This window comes from Epinephelus moara, chromosome 13 (assembly GCF_006386435.1).
Source record: "Epinephelus moara isolate mb chromosome 13, YSFRI_EMoa_1.0, whole genome shotgun sequence".
NCBI lineage: Eukaryota > Metazoa > Chordata > Actinopteri > Perciformes > Serranidae > Epinephelus > Epinephelus moara.
In genome coordinates, this window is record NC_065518.1 from 16,890,237 (window position 1) to 16,916,993 (window position 26,757).

General features: G+C 40.4%; 1 protein-coding gene across 2 annotated transcripts in view; it reads right to left on the reverse strand.

Moving 5' to 3' along the window:
* LOC126399515 (gap junction gamma-1 protein-like) overlaps positions 1-26,757 on the reverse strand; it is a 27,666-nt gene continuing 909 nt past the window's right edge. Inside the window, exons 1-3 of one of the 2 annotated variants that reach the window (XM_050059531.1) lie at positions 12,238-12,490; positions 10,974-11,047; positions 1-3,539 (exon numbers count right to left, since the gene is read on the reverse strand). In XM_050059531.1, the coding sequence (XP_049915488.1) occupies positions 2,110-3,486 (1,377 nt within the window). In that variant the 5' untranslated portion in view covers positions 3,487-3,539; positions 10,974-11,047; positions 12,238-12,490 and the 3' untranslated portion in view covers positions 1-2,109. Of the gene's footprint in view, positions 3,540-10,973; positions 11,048-12,237; positions 12,491-26,757 lie in introns of those variants that run through there. The other variant, XM_050059532.1, reaches the window with a different exon arrangement.

Consider the following 26,757-nt stretch of genomic DNA (forward strand, 5'->3'; position numbering starts at 1 on the left):
GACTAGCCTTATAATGACATTTCAATTTGAAAATCTGAAAATAAAAGTATGTATTACTGACAATGAATTCTTTATACTAGGCCTGGGGGAAAACAACACAACAGGCTGAATGCACTGGCTTTGTTTTGTCATGTAAATAACACAAACTAATGGACTAATAGTGCAGAAAATCTTGATAGCATAAACTTCAAAGAAAATAATGTTTAAATTGTAACAGCTAGAGAATAAGACACTGACAACAGTTTGAAAAACGGGTAGGGTCTTGAACTTGGCCAAACACTTGTACTGACAGACACATTTTAAAATCTGTCAAAACATTAGCAAACTTTTTTCTCCCCCAAAAATACAGAGACACTGTGAAATCAGACTGAAAACACACCCTCATTTATCTGTATGGCTGGATAAAACAACCAATCCACCTCAGACCTGGTTTGATGAAAACAATACAAATTTGCATACTTAAACAACACCATTGTTCAAAGCTTAACCCCTGGTTTGTAATGAAACTAGTCACACAGACAGCAGGACTTAGCTTCTGTTTCAGTCCATAGTGACGTGATGCAGAGTCGACAGGACGCAGCACTTTGACTGTTAAAGTAAGGCACCTTAGGTTACAGCGTGGAGGCCTGACATCAAAAGCTCCAACAGCCAATTAACAAAGCCATTTGATACTTTTACTCCACTGTAATTTAATGTTTGACAAATAATTAAGAAATGATTATTGTTGTAGTATAAAGTGGCAACTAACATTTATCCAGCTCTGTCACAGACGTGGGCGGCAACATCATTTCCCATCTCCTTGACATTATCTTCAGTGGTGTTTTCACTTACATGTTTGCAGCAGAATCTATCTTGTACTGTTGAGTCTGAACCTGAAAACTGAAAATATACTCTAATCATTATACTGACTCTGTAAAGTTAAACATTAGTCTAAAGCATGAGCTCATCATAACAAGGGCATGAGCATTTTTCAGTATTTCCCTGATGCTATTCATGCCAAATGTTTTATACTATCTATTAGGGATGCACCAGTTGTGAAATTCTGGACCGATACTGATGATGTTTAGAAAAACAATTTGGCTGATAGTGCCGTTGCCAATGTTTTTGTTGTTTTTGAGGATATGGAAACAAAGAAATTATCATCATAAAAAAATAATTGAACTGTTTTAAAGTCCTTCATTACCCTATCTTTGAACGAGCACAAACTCAATCATACACATCTTTGAAACAACCTTTAATCTAACCTTTCACATAAGAAACACTTTTTAAAATACTGCTTCAAAAGCCTTTTTACGAAATATAATTCCCTCTCAAATATCTTTGATATTTTGCTGTAAGGACATCAACAAATTTCTCCTTCTGTATTTATTCAAGTTTCTCGGCCAAAAATATATTTTATAAAACTACGTATAAACTCACCATGATGACGTTTACTCATTTTGACTGAACAGACTATGAACGCATCATAATGTAACTCAAAGCAGCCTCCGAAAGCTGTTAGTTCAGACTACCTGCTGCTAACAGCTAACATTAACTAGCTCTCCTCCTGCCGATGTCGAAACAAATTTGTTGCTTATCAGGGAAACAATAAGGTGCATCCCCTGACACAGACACATCAATATGAGTTTATTGTGTCCTTTCGTCCCAAAGGCATCCCTGAATAACAGGACACTGTTGGTCTCGAGCTCTGTTGTTTAGCCTGTGCAAAATTAATGTGACAAAACTGAAAATCACTGAGCACTTTCACCTGTGAATGCATCTTATTTGTCAATAAGCTGCTGGCGGTCAACAAGGCGAATATCGACTGACACTGATGTTCAGCTGATTAATCGGTGCTTCCCTATTATACATGGATATATCCCCTACTTAATAATTTGTCCTCATAGAACAGAGCTATCAGTGGACTGGTACAAGACAGATTCTGATACTAATAATCACTTTTAATCACCTCACTATTGTAATGGTGTGAATACTATTGAAAAGAATGTAAACTGCTTGCTGTGTCTTTTGTTTATACGCAGTACGTGGACACACAAATGTAAATACTGTCGGTCTGAGAAGGCTTTGCATTGTTTAAGAATAACAAAAACACAAGTCTCAGTCTGTATTTCAGATCCACTCAGAACCTTTTATGACTCCGTATTTGCTGCTACTACTGGTGCTGCTGCCTCTGTCTGCCTCCGTCTTGCTCGAGGTGTGTTTGGAGGCCTGCCGGTGTTTACGTTCGCGGTGAGGCTTGCTGTGGTTGTTACTGTGGCTCTGTGGCTGGCTGTAGGCCGGGTTGTCTGCCTCCAGCTTGTTCTGAGGCTGTCGGATGTCCTTGTGAACACCTCTGGAGGCATCTCCCATCCCTGCTCTGCACTGGTTTTCATCATTACTGGTGTACTGCTGACGCTCCTCTTGGACAATGTTCACGTGGTTCTGCCGGCATGCCATCTTAGCATTAGTGAGATCGGTGATGGGTAGTGGCTGGTCGTGGTGTCCTGTAGATACCAGGAGAGGCTTGATGGCGATGTTGTACCCAGGTGGAGCTGATGGTGCGCTCCAAGAAAAAGGGTAGCTGCTGTAATCCTCTCCGTTCAATCCCCCCTCATTAAGAGCTCCTTGTGCCCGTGTGAGCCCATACAGCTCCTCGTCAGGGAGCTGCACCCGGCGGGAGCGGACGATCTCACAGATGGTGCCTATGCCCAGGTGGAGCATCTCCCATATATTGAGAGCCAGACAGAGCACGGAGACTGTGTACATAATGAGGAGGAAGATCGTTTTCTCCGTGGGCCGTGACACAAAGCAGTCCACACTGTGAGGGCAGGGCAGGTCTGAGCACACGTAGGTGGCAGGCACAGCAAATCCATACAGGGCGTACTGTCCACATAAGAACGCCACCTCCAGCACAGAGCGGATCAAGAGCTGAAAGACGTAAATACGCATCAGTCCATCCTCTTTGATACGCTGGCGCCCATCATGACGCACTTTGCCCTTTGCTTTTTCATCACCACTGCTTCCTTTCGCTGCTCCACCACCATCACTCTCTACCTCGGCCATCTCATAGATCATTGGGTCTTCCTCTTGGTCGTCCTCAGCCTCTTCTATGCCCCTGTGCTGCTTTCTGCCTGCAAGATAGGGCTTCTTGGGTTTCCTCCGCGAAAATCTACTCACTCCCCCGCCCTCTGCCTGCTCTTCTGCCCGAGCTATTTTGTTGACAGCGTACCCCAGGTACATGAGCGAGGGCGTGGCCACCAGGATGATCTGGAAAACCCAGAAGCGGACGTGCGAGAGCGGAGCGAAGGCGTCGTAGCAGACGTTCTCACAGCCTGGCTGGCCTGAGTTGCAGACAAACTTGCTCTGCTCATCGTAGTAGATGGACTCCCCTCCGACGGCTGTCAGCACGATGCGGAAAACGATGAGGACGGTGAGCCAGATCTTGCCCACGAACGTAGAATGGTTGTGGATTTCTTCCAGCAGGCGAGTCAAGAAACTCCAACTCATGGTAGTGGCAGGGAAAAGACAGTGAGAGGCAACATTCACCTCCTGTTACTCCCCTGTGGAGAGAAAAGAAATGATTAACCTCAGTACCATGTAGACAACACTACAACTGAAGTATCCGCATTATTACTAACAATTCATTTAGACCTAAATATTTTTTCTGTTAAAAGACAAACAAGATATCTGCCAAGACAGCTTCCTGCACTCCTACTGTCTTAAAGGACAGTTCACCCCAGAATCAAAAATACGTATTTTCCTCTCACCTGTAGTGCCATCTTGTTACATAATATTTGACAAGAGCCAGATATCTCTACGGCCGATATCTCCAACACTCTGCAACTAACACCAAAACAATCTAGATTGATAAACCTTAACTAACTATGTCTCATGTGAAGAGAGAAACAAAAGACTATTTATTAACTTGTCTTTTTGTGTGTGTGTCTCAATTTGTCTCTCTTTCCCCCACGCACAGAATAAATAGACAAGTTTTAATTCTACAAATAGCAACACCGCACACAAAGTATTTTAGCTGCAAACACTTTGTCTTTCTTACATGGTTATCAAATAGTACATTTCTCCCACAATAACAACACGTTTATCCTCGATTCCTTTAATAGCTGTGCCCCAAAGTTCATGTCTAAACAAACCCTTGGCATTGGTACACAAAGGGAAGAGTAATGACAACGGTGGAATGTCTAACCATAATTGCTATTGTTAACTCAACTGCCCTGATAGTCATTTTACATGAGGTTGTTACTACAGTATCCATCCAGATGTTCCATAGACTAAAAACTTTCTCATCTGGTTTGAGAAATAAAAGCTTTTCGGTGTGTGTGTGTGTGTGTGTGTGTGTGTGTGTGTGCTTGAAAACAACTTATGAAATACTGAAAAGTATTACAGTATCATTAATATCAAGTACTGTTTGCAACAAGTATCCAATAACAATACTGAATGACAATGATTATTCATGATAATGGAGGAAGTACTCCACATGATGAGTGGTAGTGGTCCCCAGGATATACGGGGGTTAATACATTACAGTAAATGTGTTAGTATTTCAAACGCTTTCTAAAAAACTTCTGTGGTTTATTGGGTTATTGCTTCATTAAACTAAAGATGTAAGACCTTTACAATCGGGTTTCTGTCAGCTGTGGAATGTAAATTAACTTTAACTGTAATCCCCATTTATCCCTAATGAACGTGACATGAATTCACAGAACAAAAACAGGAGTAAAGCCATTCACTGATTATCCATAATGGCACTAGCACAGTAATATAAGACATTATTATGAGACATTGTAAGTATTTGAATAGGGGGTACAACAAAGCTGTTTTGTTTGTTTTCACTTTCAAATACATTGTTTTTTCACATATAATACAGACAAAAAACAGCATGTTCATAATGACAAACACTAGCTTTAAATACAGGTTTGGTTTAGTCGCAGTACATTTCAAAGACTTCAAACATCGCATCTCATTATTTAGTTTCCAGGACAGTGAAAAAGTTACTCTGCCAGAGGGAGGTGGTAACATTGAAGAAATACTCAACAGAAAAGAAGTGTACTGGATATTTCATCTGCAAACTCTATACCCCAAAGGATTAAATAATGAGATACCATGGCATGTTGTGCTATGAGGGATCCTGGATCTTATGGACCCACTTATGGTACACTCATACACGATTATACAATGTTGAACAATTTTGAATGATTTATGAAAGCTGCAAGGCTTATGTGCTCTTTCATAAGATCAGAATTTTCTGTAAATAATTTTGAGAATAGACCTAACTTTGTGGGGTGTCTGATTTGTTCCTTCTTTTCCTTTTTAGGCTTTATATGTGGAATATAATGTCACAGATGGTACACATGGATGGAGCACTATCTTTTACAGATCAATGTGAAAAATAAACTGTGTAAAATACTCTGTTGCTTAAAAAATTAGTATGACCAATAAATTGTGATACTAAAGAAGAGCAGTGCAGGATCTTCATTTTTCAAGACTCATGGTTTTCCATTGGCAAAAGTTATAAATAGTACCATGCACTTTTTGGTATCACCTCGGTTGACGTTCCAAGCGTGCTGAGCTGATACTTAGAGCTTGAGTTAAAACACTGCAGACCACTGATTGGTCAGTGAGCTAGCACGACATGTGACATCCTTCACACACCCATTATTTTTAAATAGCCAAGCGACCATCAATAGCGACTGCAATTTTTCTATTTACTCAAATTTTAAAAAAATGTCTGCCTGCAAAACTGCACTGTACACTACACTATACAATTGACAAAGTGCAGATGTTCCTCTGTTTGGTTCCTGATGATTCAGTGAGTGTGGCGTTAAAGATTATGTCATGGCTGTTACATGCTGTGTTCCTATGGCGATCAGCGGAGAAACCCATCTACGCTGAGGGGATACTATATGCAGTGGGAAACAAAACAGAGGAAAGGACCTGGTGCCAAAAGAGATGAAGCAGCACACACGTCTGAACAGATGAGAAACAAAGACTGAAATCAGTCTGTATGATTGAAATGAGTGTGTAAAGTATTGTCCTCTCTCATTTGAATTCAGATGATAAAATCCTTTATGAACCTTTACTGAACTAGACCACCTCATACTGTACCTAACCCTGAAAAATCTCTGTTTAACCTGCAGACATCCATCTGTCCAAAGCGTACGCAGCAGACATCTCCACGAGTCACTCATGTAAGAGGAAATCTAAAAGGTTCAGACTTCTGTGTGTGTGTGTGTGTGTGTGTGTGTGTGTGTGTGTGTGTGTGTGTACGAGTTCAGAAGGTTTCCTGGGATAGTATATACTCCAACTGTGGCTCCTGCACGTCTGCTTGTACTAACATGCACTTGACATCCATCTACCAACAGGGGACAGAGACCAAGGCAAACAAGGTCCGGTGATAGAGGAATAGCCTTCAGGTTGTTCTGGGGCTGTCCTTGTATGAAGTCAATTATGTTATCATACTGTTCGGCAAAATAAAAAAAGGAGCTTGTTTCAGTGTTTGGGGTTTAAATCATAAAGTTATTTTTTCAATCACCTTGCAGTTTTGAAGCCAAATGAGGCCCTCTGGCTATTTCCATAAAAGAAACATTTACTGGTTCCAGCTTTTCAAATGTGAGGATTTACTGATTTTCTCAGTAAATTCATTTCACTGTAAATTAAATACATCGTTGATACAGACTGTTGGTCTGACAAAACAAGTAGAGCGCCACAATAAGGATTGCCTAGGGCAAGTTAAATGCTACACTGGGCTAGTAGCCTATAGTAGCTATATCTAGCAACTTAATTGTCCCATAGGGCAAGTGGTTAAAAAAACAACAACATAAAATACATTGTTTTTTCCGGAGCTGATCAGAGATGAAGCTATGGAGTGAGACATCTGGCTTCATCCTTGCATCTGTTGAGAAATGCACATGTGCAGTAATGACTGGGCACTTGCGAGAAACTGATGGAGGGTTCAGACATAGTTTACAAGCTGAAGTGCAAGCAAGCATCTCAATTATCTGGGAAACAGGAATTTAGTTGGGTTGTGTTAGAGGATTTGGGCAAAGCTCCACCTATGTATAGCAAAGTCTGCCACAAATTCAAGAGCAAGGAGGAATAAATGTAAATATAGGGGCAATATAGGAGCAAGTAAAAATAGACTTAGGGCAAATCGATATTTGACCCACTTGCCTCAACAGGCAATTGAAAAAAAATATTAAAGCTGACCCCTGTCAAGACATTTAAATGTTTTCCTTTAAACTAAACATCTACGTGAGTAAACAAAACAAAATTTAATAATAAAAATAATTGTTAGTTGCTGCCCTAATTTTCTTGCCTGGGTCCAGACCTTTGAATCTGTCCAGTCCACTGAGTTTGAGCTGACTGAGTGTCCCGTATCAGGCAACTAATGTGTCCTACTTACTACAAATTCATAATTATTTATATTCAAATGTTGTTTTTCAGGTGACTTTATTTTTCCGTATGCAAAACTCTGGCAACCCTTGATCAAATGAAGTGCATACAGGGCTCCCACATTTTTATTAATGCCATGCCACTGAAAATGTCACTCACTGACACTTCATTTATAATAGGCATACTGACACACTGTCAGATTGAGTCAGTGTGACACACACACAAAAAAAAAAAAACGACAAAGAAACTCCTAGAGACCAGGTCCAGCTGCTGTTAACATGCTTCCTCATGTCTCACACTGTGTAAAGAAAAAAAATCCTGACTGTCTCATTAAGATGCCCTCTAAAACTGCACATCTGGCCACGTTGTGTAACGTACTATTTGGAGGCCCGGTAGCAAAATTATCACCACCCAAACACAAGTCTCGTTTATGGCGAGAAGCTGGGAACAAGCCTTCACGCTGCTCATTCTCAGCTCAACTCATCAGCAAAGAGAATCATGCCACTGCACAACAATGGAAAGGAAAGCACATTTAATTATGAGCAATAAAATCAGGGATTTTAGGTCATAACAATCCTATGAGACGCCTAACCCTCCAAACACAGACACAAATGGAATAATAAGATGACCACGTGTATAAATGATTACCTCTCAGCTTTGGGTGCCAGATTTTTGCGATAAACACACCATCCTCTCTTGTTAAACATGCATGCATCAAACCAGAGCCTGCTGTTTACACTTTTTCTGGCAAGTATCTATGTGAAGCCACCAAGCGCGGTGTTAAGTCGACCAGAAAATGAACCCCACTGATATGCCTCTCTGCAAAACTACACATTAAGTCCATTCATTCTTTGCAAAACCTGCCTTGTCTCAAATTGTAGCAACAAATCCACACCCCAAGTTGCGAGCAGTGCCACATCGAATGCGGTGAGGTGATACAATGCATTTTCTCCAGATGTCTCGCAGCCCCAGACCTACAGCCTCCAGTTTCCTACAGTGCCAGTAAAAGAAATATTTGAGGAGTGTAACTTTAAAGAGCAGCCTGCCTGCTACAAAGGCGTCTAGCTGTGAACGTGAAGGTTTGTGGTTTCCTTTAAAGCTATTAAAGTGATGTTTTACCTAAAACCTATCTCCTGAGTGTGAAACACTCACCCCCTATTAACTTAAAAGGCAACTGTAAAAAGTTTGAAGTTTGCTGACAATGTACTTCCTTTTTTATATAGGTATATTTTGGGGGTGTTTTTTTCCTTGATTAGAGGCATACTATGAACGAGAGAACTAACAGGAAAAAGCACCTAGATGTGCATCATACACCAAGTCTGTGTGTTGCCCTTTGACTAGACTTCCTACACATAAATCAGTGCATGGCCAAGTATAACTTTGCTACGAGTTCACTACAGCCCTACGATTTCTGCGATATGGAAAACACAAACAAAATGGTGGAATTTGGTAAGAAAAATAAGAAAAAAATTGTGAAATTTGCCAAAATGCAGATGCAATTTATTTATAGCCAAATGAGCAGAGAAAAACTATGCTGCTATATTTTTATATCAATTACAGGTACGCTGTTCTCTGCTCTATGTGTGTTTCATGGAGTGCAGGGCTCAGCTCCTCCACATCACCGGCATGGTCGCTTACACTGAGAGAAGACAGTTTGTTGTCACCGAGACTTCACTCTAGTCTGCCTGTGTCTGTCTCCAACTTTAGTGTCGGCAGGTTTGATCACAGAAATGCTTAACCGCAGTCTTTTACTCCTTGTGTGTCTTTCTGGTGATCCAGATGTAGCGTCTAATGTATCTGCATCAAGCCAACCATCACTCGCGCCTTCAAACTCTGACCTATAAATGCATGGAAGCAGCCCAGTGTAAACATATGACTAAACCCCCCTTTCAAAATAAGGTGGCAACACAGTGTAAACGGCCCCTTCCCTACTTCCTGCACCCTTGCTTGGACCCCACCCATCTTCCAATTCAATCTTCACTGCAATCTAAGCTACACACCTGTCAAGTTTTGTGACTGCAGTATGTGCAGTTGTGTTGCTATCAGGTGACAAAATCTGTCCACAGAGAGACATACGAACAGACGACAGACACATGAACACCTGCCAAAGTACTCAAAACCACTTCTGTGGTATACGTAAGGTGTCACTGAGGCCACATTTTGCCACGGTGACACTCACACAAACAGGTTCGCAAGATGAAAACAATACCAGCCCTGCTGTCGCGACAGGTTATCAGGGGCAATAACTAGACCATGATAAGCAGATAAATTTCTTTTATTTCAACGCCTTCATTACCACACTACATACTAATCAGTACACTTACTAAAATAAACCAATGCTCTGTCCTGACTCGAGGAAATGCGACAATGAAGGACTCGAAGTGTAATTATCCCAACTCATCACCCATCACTGTGTATCCAGACATGGAGCCCACTGGGTACTCTGTTGTCACTTTGTGAGCCATCTACTCAAAGATGTCAAACCACACACACAGAAGAAGCCTCTAGTGTAGAGAGCTACTTTGTCATGAAAAAGAAGTCAATGCAAGTTCACTAGCTTGCATAAAAAAATCAATCATCCAGCTAAAAAGAGACAGAAACAAACCAGTATTACAGGGGAATTAGTGCCTTGTACAATAGAATCTCATTTTGTTATTTTGCTCTTAAACCGAGAGTAAGGTCGTGAATTTAAAAGAGTGTTTTCAATTACTTCACCATATGCTATTTTACTATGAGAGTAATGTCAATCCATTGACAGTAGTGTGCCTCCTCTGCAAAATTCACAGATCCCAGGTGTCTAGAGGTTATCTTACACAAGTAATCTTCTTATCATGTACCATTTATAGGTTAAAAACTGAGTAGGCTACAAATTAGCATATGTTTTAAACATACTACGACTGACCCTTATGCATTGTGTATGTATGCATACTTGAAATAGCATACAGAAGCCTGGTTGAAAGCCTTTTATCATCTAACATTACAGCATGGTACAGCACCCTGAGTGCAAAGACCAAAAACAAGCTCTCCAAGATTGTTAACATTGCAGGGAAGGTGACTGGCAAGTCACAGAAACAACTCGGCAATATGTCTGACAGTGCTGTACGCAGGAAGGCCAATCATATCATTGCCAATGCTTCACGTCCATTAAACTCGGAGTTTGAGCTGCTCCCGTCTGGGTGTCAATTTAGGGTCCCGAGAACCAGATGCAACAAGAAGTCCTCTATTCCCTGTGCCATACAGGTAATCAACACAGAACGTATCGGGGAACACTACTATTTTTATAAGATGTTGCTCCCACCTTGTTATTTGCACTACTGTATCATGTATATTGTTAAATTGTACATTTTTAATGGTGTATTGTGTTGTGTGTCTGTATGTGCCTTTGATGTTTTGAGAAAAACCAAAGACAAATTTCCACAGAGGTGGACAATAAAGTTATCAATCTCTGTCTATCTTATGGTTCTGTTACTCCTCCTCCTTCTCAACTACTAAAACTAATAGCACTTGTGTAAAAATAACTACATGTTTTGAATTATAATGTCCTTGTAGCAAAGGGTCTAATGAACTTAAACCATTATAATTACCTCTTTTTGTTGTATCCCTCCACTCCTCCTTGTTTCCCCGGCCAGAATTCAGAGGTACTTCAAACCCCATGTGCCTGCAAAGTGAACAGAGATGACACCATAAATCAAAATCCTCACAGTTTTTATACTGGACAAAAGAACTGTTAGTTAACGTCATGATTTTGAAAAGCGCATGTATGTAAATGTTTCTGTTCATGTTGTAGCTGCTAACACTTTCACCCAGTCTCTAGTTTGAAATCTAACATACATTTAATTGTAAAAGAAAATTTGAACATGACAATTAACATGGTCAAAGTTTAAGCTCGGATGTTATGCTGATCACTTTTCATTTCTTCCTCGTTTACTCGTGAAAAAAACACGGAAAATATAAATCCAAAGCTGCTTGTACATATGAATACATCAGTGGATATACAAATGGCTACTGCAATGAATAGTGGACTAAACCACTGGACAGAAAATTCACTGCAAACAATTGATAATAGATAATAATTGATAACTGAAAATTGATAATAGATTTATTGATAGGTAGTAACTTCAGGAAAATAAGGCAATCATTCTTATGTTTTCTCTGTTGTGTAAAATAGTTAACTTAGATAGCTAATTAAATATAATTGAAAACAAGCTAACTTACAGCTAGGCTAATATATTTGAGATGGGTTCAAGGAAATTGTGATGTCTTTTACTTTTTTCTGACATTTAATAACCCAAACAACTTAAGTATTAATATATATTTTTTAATTAAAGAGAAAAAGAGAAAATAATGTTAGCAAGTTGCTCTGAACACCTTAAATATCAATTTGAATGCTAGCAACGTTAAGCTAACATTAATGGCTAACATAAATGTAAGCTTACTTTAAGGGCAAGACCCTAAACGTTTGCTGAAAAGGTTGTTATTTCGTTACAAACTCGACAAAAATATGTTTTCATAATACTTATTAATGACTGCCAATAATTATCGAGTACATTTGTCACTCTGCAGTAACTGTTAACTTAAAAAGCTCGTAAAATACTTGATTTAACTGACAAACTTTAACTGTAGGCGGGTAACGGTTAATGTTAACTTTAGCTAACCTAGCTTGAACTTCGGTTTACTGTTTGTCAAAATTAACCCTAACTGACCTGGAAAACAGAAAGATAAATCTCTTGCTATTTTTTTTTTAGTACTTTACCTTTCCCCCACATTCGTCTAGTCTTTTTTTCCCTTAAACATACTTTCACAGGTAACAGAGAAAACATATTTGCCAACCTCTCGTAGCATCCTCACCTTTCCACGCGCACATTTGGCACCGCTCCGCTCCGTCTCAAAGCTGCACCAACGGTCTCAAATCAACCGGAAAGATACCGTACTTCTGTGAAGAGGAGGAAATCTTCATCGCCGAATAGCAGCAAAAACCACGATGTAGATGGTCACGCGTGAAAATGTAGGAAAAGTTTGAAGGAAGTGAAGTTTTGACTGATTTAAGTGTTAAATTGACTTTTTTATGCTGGGGACTGGTGGAGCTGGAGAGGGAGCGAGCGTGATTGTGTGAGCAGAGAAGAGAGGAAGACAAACGGGCTGGTGGAAGGCAAGGAGGGGTGTGTGTGTGTGTGTGAGAGAGAGAGAGAGAGAGAGAGACAGAGAGAGAGAGAGAGAGAGAGAGACAGAGAGAGAGAGACAGAGAGAGAGAGTCATGCATGCCATTGCAAATGCATGCAATTGTCCTTATTGACATTGTTAGTAAAGGGAAAAAATAACTCCATTCTCCACTGTGCAAATTCACAACTCTTTGCATAGATAGATAGATAGATAGATAGATACACTGAAGCAAAAATGCACCCCAAAAAATCCCTTGTTGCGTCTCAGTTATTAATATTAGCTGTTTTTCTCCGTTTTATATCATTATGAGCTCAATTTATTTGGGTTTTGGACTGTTTGCCAGAAATTTAGACATTTGAAGATGCAGCGACAACTGACATGAGGAGACTAAACAGACTGATAAAGACGGCCAGCTCTGTCCTAGGATGCTCCCTCAACCTCGAGGAGGTGGTGGAAGAAAGGAGAATGATAGCCAAGCTATCATCCCCTATGGACAGCATGTCCCACCCCATGTAGGACACTTGGACAACACTGGGCAGCTCCTTCAGTGACAGGCCGTTTCATCCGCAGTGTTTGAAGGAGGGATACCGCAGGTATATATACCAGCTGAGAAATATGTACGGTATGGTGTCAGAGTGTCAGAGTTTAAGGTGTTTTGCAGATATAAGGAGCACTATAAGAGAATGACATTCCTCCTAGTTCAGTTCTGATTAAAGGAACATGAAGCAACAACCCATTCTGTGAAGGAGTACCAAGATTATGTGAGCTCAGAGTTAAAAGGGATGAAATATAGGGTGGAAGCATCTCTATCAAAGCTTTATAAATGAACATATGTTGAAAACTGCATCCTCTAGTCAGTGGCACACCCACTGCATCACTGACTCTATATGTCACCCTTTATATCTGCAGCTGAATGCCAGTGACGTCTCAACTGCGTGGGAAATACCTGTTCTCCTACTATGTGAAAACACTGCCCAGCCACAGTCTATTATTCTGCAGCCACATATTTTCCAGTGTTATGACCTTTTTCCTTCATCTTTGTCTGTCTGTCATCGTGGATATGTGGAAGATTATCTAGTGACAAAATGATGACTTTGTCGTTCACGCACCGTGCAGCAGAGCATGTGAGAAATGTGTTGTTAAACACGTCCATAACCTTCATCTTTTTTGCACAGAGGTTCATTGTAAAGTTTCTGGTTCCTTCCAGTTCCCTCTGGCTGCACAAAGAGTTGGCTATGATTCAGGGCTTTATAAAAAGGTCAGAGATCAGAGATTTCAGACATCACATACTGTATATTTACCACTTTGTTGTCTTTAGACGGAGTTTGAGGCTCACCAGACACCAGCAGTTCGTTTCATCTTCCTCCATCAGGCTTTGGATTCAAATCAGGAGCTTTTATGCTTTCTGCTATCAATTCCTCAAGTTGCTTTTAAGGGGCACTCCATGAATTTTACACATAAAGGTCAGTTTACTCATCATGGAGAGCCTGTAAAAACAGCTGTGTAATGTCATCTGTTGTTCTGCTGGAGGCTTTATAAAGCCACAGAAAATAACCCTGATGATATAACAACCCGTGCACAAACTTGGGGTGTGGAGTTTGAAAGATGAGGGGAGTTAAGAAGCACTGAGGCCCTAATGGAAAGTTGCTATCTAGTTGCGTTGTGGAAAATGTAGGTAGCCGGGGTTTTTGACACATACTGTTGACCTCATATGGTCAGCAACAAGGAAGTGCTGAAGATTGTCTTATAATGTGATATCTGTGGTGGATTTGGTGATGTCAGGCTGTATGACCTACTCATAAATGTGGGCGTGTGTTCCTAACTTTGAGAAATCTATGGTGGGCTGTGCTCTGTTTTTACTGTAGGAACAGCAACCAGAAGTCAAAAGACAACAATGTCAATGGAATAAACTACAAAAGTCAAAGCAAAGTCAGGATGCTTCAATTTTGACCATTCTTTTTTAAACCTGTTGCTCGCCAATCCCTTGACTTTATATATGTGTGATACTACAGTAACTTGCTGGAGTGTGCCTTTAATAACATTGTGAACCACTTTGCTCAGAACATTTGTTTCTGATCACTGCCACACAAGATAAAGTATTTTGTTACCATACAAAGCAGGGCAGTTTTCCTCAACTGCTACAGCTTCAGCAGATAACTCATGAATACACAAATGTTCCTCACAATGCAGGGAGGGATGACTGGTATCCTTTTTGTGGCCTATTACCGTCTGACTCCATTTCCAGTTCAGAGAAAACATCAATTTTTCTCATTGAGATTCATATTATGTTGGTTAAAATACACATTATAGTTGTGTCCCAGGTTTTCACTCAGTCCTACCCTAACACATTCCTGCCCCTAAAAATCTGGGACTTTACGCAAGTCACACAATCAACAGGAAGTAGCGTCATCAAGTCACTTGAAGACCATGGGAATACCGCAAGTAAATTCTTTCCTTCTATTTAGTGGCACCCTCAGGGTTTTTGACCAGATAGGGCACTTAAAAAATCTTGCAGTGGCGCACCAAAACCAAACATCATAACTAACTTTCAGGAAGTTGTTAATTCTGTTGAAGTGTATAGGCTGATACTGATATACTTTGGTTTCTTATTGTACAGTTTGTATTACTAATTATCTGATGTGCATAGACTAATCCTGGTACACTTAACAGTTTGAGTTCCACAACAATCCTGTTTTAATGTATTATGTATCTGTACATCTTAAGGAATTCACTGTTCTTCAAATGGCCTGGTTGTCTTTTTCTTTGAAAAGACAAATATTCAGCTTTAATTTGAAGGTGTACATCAATTGTAAGGAACAAAACATTTACTGGGAACAACCTCTCTCAAGTTTAGACTCATAGAACCCATTTTCATTCATATATCTTGAGGTGAGAATCAAGGATCCCTTTGAAAATGACCATGCCAGTTGTTCCCTTACCAAAATTTTGCCGAACTTTGGAGCATTATTTGGCTCCCATCATGACAAGCTATCCCAACATGGTTGATACCAATGGATGCCTTCGGTTGTCTAGTTTCACAAGATACCACTACCCTCCCAAGCGTGCCGCAGCCTCTTCAAGACAGTAATGGCAGCCCCCTATAATTTTCGCCAGGGGTAGGGGGTGACACTGGTGCTATTTTATGTATTTTTAATCATAATGTCAGTATGACTTGAGAATATCTGTCTCAGCATACAGTCCTGTTAATTATTTCTTAGACGTTATTATGTTGTTGTTTTTTTCAGTCATAGTTTTTGTAAACCACTTGACGGTGCTAAGTGCTCTCATGCTATGAGCATTGATGTCACGTGACTACATTTCACGTATTAGCTAATGCTAGCTATGTGCTATGCTATACTATGTTCTCATGCACTGTTTGGACGTATACCTACGAAAAAACAAATGCACCGCAATTCATAGGCTATATAACCAATGTAATCATGATCCCGTAATTCACTAGCCTGGAAATCCAGACCCTAAATCTAGAAAGGGTTAGGGTCTGGCCATGAGTAATGAAAATGGCCCAACTTGAGGCGCGGCACCAAGCATGCATTTGTAAATATCACTATTGGATAACACTACGACCAATCAGAACAATACACAGGGTGACGTATACGCTTAGCTACCAGCGGAGCTAACTGGTAGATTAGACTCTTGCCGTATGCGGTTGGCAAAACAGCAAAAACGTCCTTCTTGGAAAGGAAAGACTCCAGCACCGTCTTCTGTTCCTCTTTTAGAGAAAAAGCCAAGTCTAACTCGTTCATTGAGGCAGCCAAAGCCGTTTGAAACAACTGGTGTTCATCCATAGCCATCTTGCAATGTTTACTGACTGATTCCGGACTTCGTCATTGCAGTGCTATCGTCATCTGTTTAGCTCGCCTCTGGCCCGCCTATATCAGATACACCGATGTGATTGGTGCAGCTCGGTTTCATGGGCATAGGTAATGAGCATCATTACTGATTGCCAGAGTGACTCGCTGAGCAAATTCAAATTGTGCTCTCGCAAGAACTCTGGATTTCCAGGGTAGTAATTCACATGTAACCCACATAATCAGGAAGGCTGCGATCATGTGACCAATGTGCTTAGGGTGGTGGATGGGTCACAAAACAAAGAACTTTCCAACACAGGACTATCCCCCAGGGGACCGGTGTTCAGAGCCATAAGAAACCAAGTGAACTTTGAGTCATTTTAAGGTATGTCATCACCATATTTCTTTTTCTAAACCTGAACATAAAACTTTACTTGCCTAAACCTAACTCATTTATGTTAAGTACATAACTTCATTCATAGGGTGCCAGTTTGTTTGATATTCTACAAACCATTTTATGTTTTTTGTAGGATATCATACGAACCATTGCATGAGGATATATAATTTCAGTCCTGTTATTTACATTAACCATCTTCCATTGAAAATGTATTGAAAAAATAAATAGAGTGGCCAGAGATTATGCATTTTGAATGGTTAGACACTGTTAGATACAGTGTTGAAAAATGAAAGATAAAAAATGAAGTTTAATTTTGACAAGTTACAACAAGCAAATGGCACAGATTCAGTGGGATGTCCCCAAACCTCCTCAGTGCCATGCAAATACAATTAAGACATTGTTCTCTCTGCAGCTGATGACCTCTAACTGAAGGAATCTTAGTTTTATCTCCACTATTCATCTCAAGGACATAGACACTTCCCTTTCCTTTCCATCTCCATTTGTTGCTAACTGACTGTTTCTATCAGGGAGGGCCACTGCTCTGAGCTATTAGCTTGACTTTTGGCTGGCATTGTATTCCTAACTATCAGCAGAAGAATCAAGCACAAAGCAGTGGAAACAATTACAAGCCTAATCAGCCTGATAGCTTTTTGGCGTGGGAAGTCCACATCCTAATTCAGAGCGACCTCTTACAAGTCTCAAGTCCTGTAATGGAGTTATCTTTCACCTCGGAAGGAGTAATTGAATGGAGGAAAATCAATGAGTGTATCAATAAAAGCAATCATCGGATAGCACTGCCAATTGAAAGCATTTTAACAGAGTGTTTTCTGTTATTGGTGGGAGGAAGGGCTGTATCAGCTGGTATGTGAATATTGACGGGGTGGTACAACAGACTGTCATTGACGAGTTCAAGATCCTCAAATACGATTTGTCATCATTCTCCACAAATTGATGTTAATTGGGTTTTCTATCCATTCACTTACCTCTGGAGGTCACTGGAAATTGGGTTGGACAGCAAGTTATCTTTTGCCTATTTAATCATAATTGGCACAGCATATACTCTTTGCCCTGACAATGTCAGCCTCTATATGACCTAAACTGAAGGATCAATTCTGTTAGGATCAATTCAGCTGAGAGCTGCAGAAGTCCAGGTCCAACAGAGAGGTTTTCCAAATTCCAAAGTGACGGCTAACTCATATTGGAAAAGGGTGGGCAATACAAAAGAATGAAAAGCAGAGTGTTGGCTACAAGTGTTTTGTACAGTCAGCTTTTTGCTTGTGACGTTATCATTAGGAGCCCTGGACTGACAACAGAAAATATGATGGCAGACAACAACAATGACATGGAATCACCCGAGGTATGGAGTGACAAAGTACATCAGAGAGAAGAAATCAGATGCGGAGAGAGAACAATGTGAGATTGGACGCAAAGATGACACGTGGAATGCCTTTATCTGATCTGACAGAAGTCAAACTAGAAAGGAAGACTGGGGGACTTGGTGGAGGAGATAAAACAGGGGTTAAATGCAGAGACGAGGTTATGGCAGGAGAAATGGACAAAAAATAGACTGGATTCTATACAAAAGCTGAGTAAACAAATTACTTGGCTGACTTCAGCAGCAACTCACATGATGACATGGAGCACACACACACCTCATGTCATGTTCGTCACCACAGCCTTGAGCCTATGCTGTCATGTCTCTGAGAGTTGTTTCTTGAATTCACATCAGCGCTACTGTTTACGCCGAAGGAAGCCTGTTGTTGTCACATGGTTTTCTCATTAATCCAGTGCAACACAACTCTGTTTGCCTGAATGCTTTGTGTATGGTAAGAACTGATAATAGTCTGTTCCTACACAGGACATAAGCAGTTTTGACAGAGGTATGTTGACTTGGCGCCATCTTCTGGTCAAGAGATGTAAACAGAAGCTACATTCTGCACATATTTTGAACCAGTGACTCTCAAATGGGACTTTGGAGTTGTGCAGACAGGGTTTTTAAATGTTATTTTAAAAATTATCACCCATCCATCCATTTATTTTCATTCACTTATCCAGGGCCAGGTTGGGAGCAGCAGGCCAAGCAAAGCACCCCGGACATCCCTCTCCAGCAACGTTTTTCAGCTTCTCCTGGGGGACCCCAAGGCGTTCCCACACCAGATGAGATATGTAATCCCTCCAGTGTGTTCTGAGTCTGCCCCAGGGGGCTCCTACCAGTTGGACATGCCTAGAACACCTCTAACAGGAGGCGCCCAGGAGGCATCCTGATCAGATGCCCGAAACCACCTCAACTGACCCCTTTCAATGCGAAGGAGCAGCAGCTCTACTCCGAGCTCTCCCTGGATGTCCGAGCTCCTTACCCTATCTCTAAGGCTGAGCCCAGCCACCCCACAGAGGTAACTCATCTCGGAATTGCAACTTATCAAAAAGATGCAGTTTAATGCTACTACAATGCCGTTTTAGTATTATTGCATGATGACAAAAAATTGGTTTGCCATGAATGTATTTGAAATTTAAGTGTTTTTCAGGTACAAGGCTGTTGTTTAGTAAATCAGAAATTTATTGACCCTCATGGACATGGGCGGATGATGACAGTTATATCAGGTGGACCAAACTGGACCCTCACTGACACATGGACATGGCAACTATGCATTGGCCATGTTAGTGGCCACGCCTTAAAGCATACCCTGCTTTATTGTCTATTTTTCACTAAATGGGTCAATGATTTACGAATGAAACCTCATGCTCTATTGGAGAGGACATGAAACTAGCAATTGAGACCATAAACACGTTAGAAACATGTTTTCTGAAGTAGAAAAAATCAAGTGAGAAATTGGGTCATTTTCTCATAGGCTTCTATACAGTCAGACTTATTTTCAATAGCTGTGGAGTCGCCCTCTGCTGGCCATTACAAAGAATGCAGGTTTATGCAGGGCACTGGCTTTACTTTTTAGACGAGGACGCTATACGTTTACTTATTTTATACAGTTTATGGTAAAATCTGTCGAGGTCCCCTTTAACGTGTGCCTCATCCACTGAAGGTCACTATCCTGGCCATGCCTGTGGCACATGTTTATTCATCTCATCTCTAATGTCTTCTCATATCATCACAGCTCAGTATCTCTGTCCATCTTTCCTCTCCTCCCCTCCACACTGCTGACTCTCTTTCCACTGACCCCGTCACCTTCACTTCTCTGTCTGCACTCATCCACTCTCTTCTAATCCTCCCATTCTGTCTTCACTTTGTCCTTTGGCTGTCTGAAGTCCTGCAAGTTGAGAAAGTGGTTTGGATGACTCCTCTCACTCCGGGTCTCTTCTGTCCTTCTCTTCTCTGCTTCTGCCTCCGCTGCTAAATTAACTTGTCTCCTACTTTAAGAGCACATATTGTGTCACAAGACTTTTTCTCCTTGTCCTTCTTAGAAACTAAACACCAGTAACATTAACAAATACTTAGTTTAACTCAATTTGTTACCGGTGAAAATTCTTGGCCCAGAGTGGCTTAGGAATTCTCCTCCCTACTGAGACTTCATTGACAGTTTTACAGTTCATTTTTGACCTTTGAAACAGCTGCCAACAAAACAACCTCAAGTTAAACTGTGTTGGATCTTTTGATGATATTGATGTCACATTTTGTCCTGCTGTTGCCTTGAGAATCTTAAAGGGGATGACCACCCAAATTAAGAATATCTGTATTCTTTCTAATACCCAAATGAGATTTATTCTATTGACTTTTTGCTAAACCTTTTCAGAGTTTGATTTTGGTTTTGGAACAGGGAAGAAGCTTATATCTTTTTCCACCCTCTCCACGTAACTAGTATCATTAATACACAATGTGCCCCAGGCACAACATATAGCTCCAAATCCATAAAACCAGCCTGAAAATGAAGGAAATCTGAAATGACTGCATTAGAGTCAATGGAGCACAGCTGTGTTGTTGAACCCTGGTCTGAGCTGGCCCGATGCTATGTTATGATTGGCAAGTCTGTGTCCGGGGGCGAGACTTAGCGAAGGGTCAATTATAGTGTTCTTGGTTCTGAAACAGACAATGTACCTATATACTCGGGACATTCCCCTGGGTGCTCTCAGTGTCATCTAGAACATCTTTCCCAGTTCATTGTCTGTGGAGCAGCTCCAGACTTTGTACTTGATGGCATCACAAATGTGAGTTTTAGCACTCTAGTTTTTGGATCAGGAAGAGAGTTGTTCATGTTAACTAATATTTTTGGGCTGTCTTAGACCAGTGGAATAACATGTCAAATCTTGAAAATGGTGTAGTTCCCCTTTAAGGCAAGGAGTAAGACAAAGCTACAGAGAGCTGTGAACACTTACTCTAAGATTACAAGGGTGTCACAGCTCAGTCTCTCCACTCTGCACAACAGACACCATGGTCAGAAAGGCTACCTCTGTGTTGACCGACCCATCCCATCTCTTGCACCTGCATTCTCTTGAAGGAGCTTCAGAGCTGGAGGCTCCTCATTTGGGCATTTTTGCTTAAAAAACACTTCAATGATTAATTAATCATCAAAATAATTGCTGATGATTTTTCTGTCAATTGACTAATTTACTAGGGTTGAGCTGAGTGCTCAAATGAAACAAGTATTCAATACAGATGATGTATTTTTTACGTGAACAAGTATCAGCTGAGTAAAATGTGCCAATATCTCTACTGGTGATGAAGGGAAATCCTCATTTGGGTAGCTGTGTTCAATCTCTTACTCTTGTGATCAAAACTGATCGGAAGCTCAATCCTGAGATTGTTATGTAAATAGTTTTGCTATAAATAATATGTATAGGAACGTCTGATCAGTTTCAGGTTTAAAATTAACACCTCTGGTTCTGTCCCACCCAGTTCGTGTTTAAACCACACCCATGTCTGGTTAAAATCCCACCCATTCTGAGTACAGATACAGGTACTGATAATTTAGTTGGTTGTACAGATACAGATGCAGATACAGATAATGGTATACTCGCTCATCCCTATAATTAAATCATATACAGTATTTATGTAATGATTCATATTTTTAAGAACCGTATTAAAAACCTACCTACCTATCGACCGACCGATTGACCTACCTACCTACCCACCTACCAAACGAACAACCGACCTACCTACGTACATACCTTCCTAGCTATCAATCTACCGACCAACCGACCTATCTACCTACGTACATACCTACCTACCTATCTATCTACCGACCAACCAACCAACCTACCTATGTAGGCTATCTATCTTTCAATTGATGGATTGACTGACCGACCAAAACAACCGACCGAACTACCTATCTATTGACCGACCGACCAACCGACCTATCGACCAACCTACCTATCGACCTACCTACCTACCCAACCCACCCTTCTATCTATCTATCTATCTATCTATCTATCTATCTATCTATCTATCTAATTCTTGTACATTCATGCTTTTTCCTGCATCAAATCTTGCATGAATTTAAGATAATTCATGTACCCTTACCATAAAGTGTTACCAAATATAAATAAATAAATAAATAAGGGCAGTTGTCATGGAAATGTAGATTTTAAAATTTCCATTTTTTCCATCAATTCTTATACACTCCATATTTTTTTAATATTTATATTTTATTTTGTTAGATCTTTTTTAGACTCATCTCAATTTTCTCTATGATGAGCTTAAATGATCCTTAAAAGGAAATATGTAATATATACTATATATTTAGAGTTGCAGCTGTGAAACACACAACAGAAACAGATTAATCAGATAATGGCTTTATATTCCTGTTACATGAGAGTTTTAATTACAACACACAAACACACACACACACACACACCCAAGATACATCAAACCACAAAAGGAAAAAAAGTAGCATATTCATCGGTCAGAGTCCCAACAACTCATCATTTTATTTGGTTAAAAAGCCATAATACCATTTTAAAATGTCATTAAAAAACTCTATAGTTTGGTGATCTGGGTCGATTCACATCCCTGAAAATGTAAAATGTCAAGTTTTTCTTCCTGTTTAACCTTAAATCTCATTCACATCATATCAAGTATACAGCATTTCATTATTGCACAAAACTCCATGGAAGTTTTACAGGTACACAGACAGTTAAAGTAAATTAAAAATCTCCTCTGTTACATTTCTAATACTTGTAGCATCAGAAGGAGTAAAGCTCACAGAACTTTAGACTCCTAATCACAAAGCATTAGTGGATTAGAATTTGATCTCAAAGAATTTCAGGAGTCCAGATGCATTAATTACCTCTCAAAAACATCTATACGTTTTTAATCATAAATTAATCTTTTGTTCTTAGAGCAGCAAATAAACAGATTTTTATAAACATGTTTGCTTATTAACACTTTCTTCTCTACTCCCTGAGAAACTAAAACACTGAAAAGGAAATTTCCAGCACTTGTAGAGTATAACGTTGTTTTTTAAGGCTAGAAGAATTTCAACAATTAACAAGCTTATTACTTATCTGATTTACTGCTTTTCATCAGCACCCAAACTTTTTTATTGTTAACTGCAATGGCTTGAAAAGATATTCAGTATCTGAATAAAAAATGAATGCAAAGAGACACTTAATTATTCAATACTACCTCTGGCCTAAAGTTACTACACAGGACTGATATCAGTGACTGTTAACTTGTGTGTACGCTAACATGGGAACCTTAATCGGGCTCCAAAAATAAACAAATGCACAGTATACATGCCCCATTAGAATCTGAATTTAAACAGCTTTTTGTAAACAGGATGGAAAAATAAACAAGATATTTCACAATTTCGTGAATTCAAACAGAATAAAAATGTCCTTGTAAACCACCTTAACAAATACAAGTGCTCCTTATCTATATAATTCAATATATATTCCAGTCCCTGTCATGGATTAAGTGAGGCAAAGTGAGGTTACATGTTGAGTTAAGTATGCAAAATATGCGGAAGAGGCTGAAACTTTCATCATCACAACACTGTAGCTTACGGGGAATACATTCAAACACAAAGAAGGCTTTTTAGAGACTATTAATCCTCTTCAACCTAAACAAATAGCCTTTTAATAATACTATTCACTGGGAGTTTTAATAGGGTACAAGTACATTAAGTGCTACCTAATAACTACACAAATACAATTTAAAATCCTCAATTGGTACTTTGCATTACACTTTGTTTCATTGTTTCAGAGTCACAGGGTATAATGTTGGGCCAAAGTGCAGGCGTATGGCTACGGCGTTCCCTTTGGATCTCATGCTGGTGTAGATTACCGTTGTATAATCAAGCCCTAGATTAGGTATCAGTAATGAGTGGCGGCGAGAGCACAGTTACAGTGTATGAGTCTCTGTCACCTTATCCCTGCTCTGTGCCGTCCTTGTCCCTGCCTGACACGACATGTGTGGTCTTTTGTCCCAGGTAGTGCTACAACACCTGATATACTTATGTGTCCATCGTCGAGGTTTTCAAAAATAAGCCTGTCAACACAAAAGGCCCTCAAGAATGGAATAGCTGATGCTGTTGGTCGCTAAAATACACTGTTACAGTACCTGTGACAAACAGTTTTACAGCTAGGATTGCTCAAAAACATCAGATACAGTGAGATAGTCAAATGTAAAGTAAATTACATTCATATTGAAGGAGATAGTGTTTTAAATGAGCTGACTGCATTGGATTTAGGTCACTCCAGAGCACACGAGACATAGCTTTGGATAAGATCCTTAGCATTTTGATCAGACTCAAAACTAGACCTTAGAGCATCATCAGTACTGTTTATCTCCATTATTGATCATGATAATCTTGACAAGTGAGCTCATTTATTTGCTTTCAATCGGGAGTCAAGTTCTAATACTGCATACACACTTAAAACCAGTTTACCAGTACCAGCCTTGCATTAAAGGAATAGTTTGACATTATGGGAAATGCACTTATTTGCTTTCTTGTTGAGAGTTAGACGAGAAGACCAATAAAGCTCTCTCGTCTGTACGATAAATATGCAACCGGTTATCTGAATTGAAACAGGTTTGGGGACCTCAGAATTGCATCTCCACTCTATGCAGATGATGTGGTTCTGTTGACTTCATCAGCCAAATGTGAAGTGGTCGGGATGAGAATCAGTACCTCCAAGTCTGAGGCCATGGTTCTTTGCATCAATGCAATACTCTCTCTGGGTTGGGTGAGGGTTCTTGCCCCGAACGGATGAGTTCAAGCATCTCAGGGTTTTGTTCAAAAGTGAGGGCAAAATGAAGTGTGATATGGACAGGCGGTTTGGCGCAGTGCCAGCACTGATGCGGGCACTGTGTCAGATGGTCATGGTGAAAAGGGAGCTGAGCTGGAAGGCAAAGCTCCCAATGTATTGGTCCATCTATGTAGGCTTGGACTGGCCATGGGCAATCAGGCCCACCTTGTGGGTTGCAAGGCCACCACAAACAATGTTGGAGAAAAAATTGTAGGGAAAAAAATGAAAGAGAGATTGGCCGATTGCAGCCCACCTGATGTTGGAACGGCCCATCTGATTGGGGGTTACACGGTCCCAAAACTGACAGTAGACTATTTATACTGTAAGGCATGTGTGGCCATCATCACCTCCCCCCACCCTTTCAAATGGAGCGGTCCATCATGTGATGTCACAGGTAAAGCAGGACAGGTCAAACGGGAAATGAATGAAATCAAGACAGAACAAGTGGAGTAAGTAGAATGAAAATACAAACTAAATGGATAAAGGAGCAAAAAAAAAAAAAAAAAGGTGGAGCAGAAAAAGTCAGAGACAAAAAGAAAGACATACTCGAGGCTGATGCTGCAAAGTGTTTTTAACGTTAGCAGCAGTGATGACAATTACAACGGTCTGCTGCAGCACCAAATAAGGAGCAGGAGGAGGAAAGAGTGACGTGGACAGATGAGCAGTAGCAGGCTGATATCAGCGGAGTAACGCTACAGGCCAAGGGCAAGAAGAGGGGAGCAGGTAGCAATAGGGCCGGTCCAGAGGAAATTTGCCAGAGCCGAATTTTGTTCCCAGTCCAACCCTGCATCTATATTACAACCCTCAACTGTGGTCCTGAGCTTTGGGTGGTGACCAAAAGAACGAAATCCTGGATACAAGCGGCCAAATGAGTTTCCTCTGTAGGATGGCTTGGCTACAGACTGTGGGTGTGCTCTGATCAGGATGCCTCCTGGGTGCTTCTGATAAGAGGTTTTCCAGGGACATCCAACTGGTAAGAGGCCATGGGGTAGACCCGCAACATGCTAGGGGGGTTATCTGACTTGGGAATGCCTCAGAAACCCCCAGGAGGAGCTAGAGAGCGTTGGTGAGGGCAGTCTGGAGTACCTTGCTCAGTCTGCAGCCCCCGCGATGTGGCCCTGGATAAGCGGATTAAAATGGATGGATGAAAACAAAGAGAGACAGCTAGCCTCGCTCAGTCCAAAGGTAAATATCCACCTTTCTGTTCCCCTAAGACTCACTAATTAACATACTAGGTGTCACTTGTTTAATCTGTACAAAAACCAAAGTGTAAGAATGACAATTAATCATTTTATGTGGGGTTATTCTTGCATTCACAAGCTCTCTGTATGGTCCCATTTCCCAAATGTGTTAAGTTGTTTTTCCAACTTCTGTTTGTTTGAGCTTGATAGTCGTTATGTGAAAACAAAATGAATGCTACAAAGATGTGTTGTATTTATTGCTCAGAGTGTTTCATGTCTCAGTGAGGACTTAATCCAAGTATGCTGAAACAGTTTGAAGCTTATTGCTGCACCAGTGCATTCCCTAAAACTACTAAAATATTGCTTTGCTTTTATCATGGTTAATGCTAATAAATAACCTTTCTAACTAATCTGATGCACTCTTTGTGGGCAATGGTTACAAGCGTAACCATATTACTAATTAAATGTGATAACATCAAAGTTGTGTACCAACATTTTTGCTGCCTTTCTGAGTTGTTTTTCCAACTTGAGGGGACGTTCAAGTGACTTTTCCCTGTTGGGAACTCATTTTACTGATTATTCCAACACCACATGAATGCACCATGTGTTCTGGACTATTTCT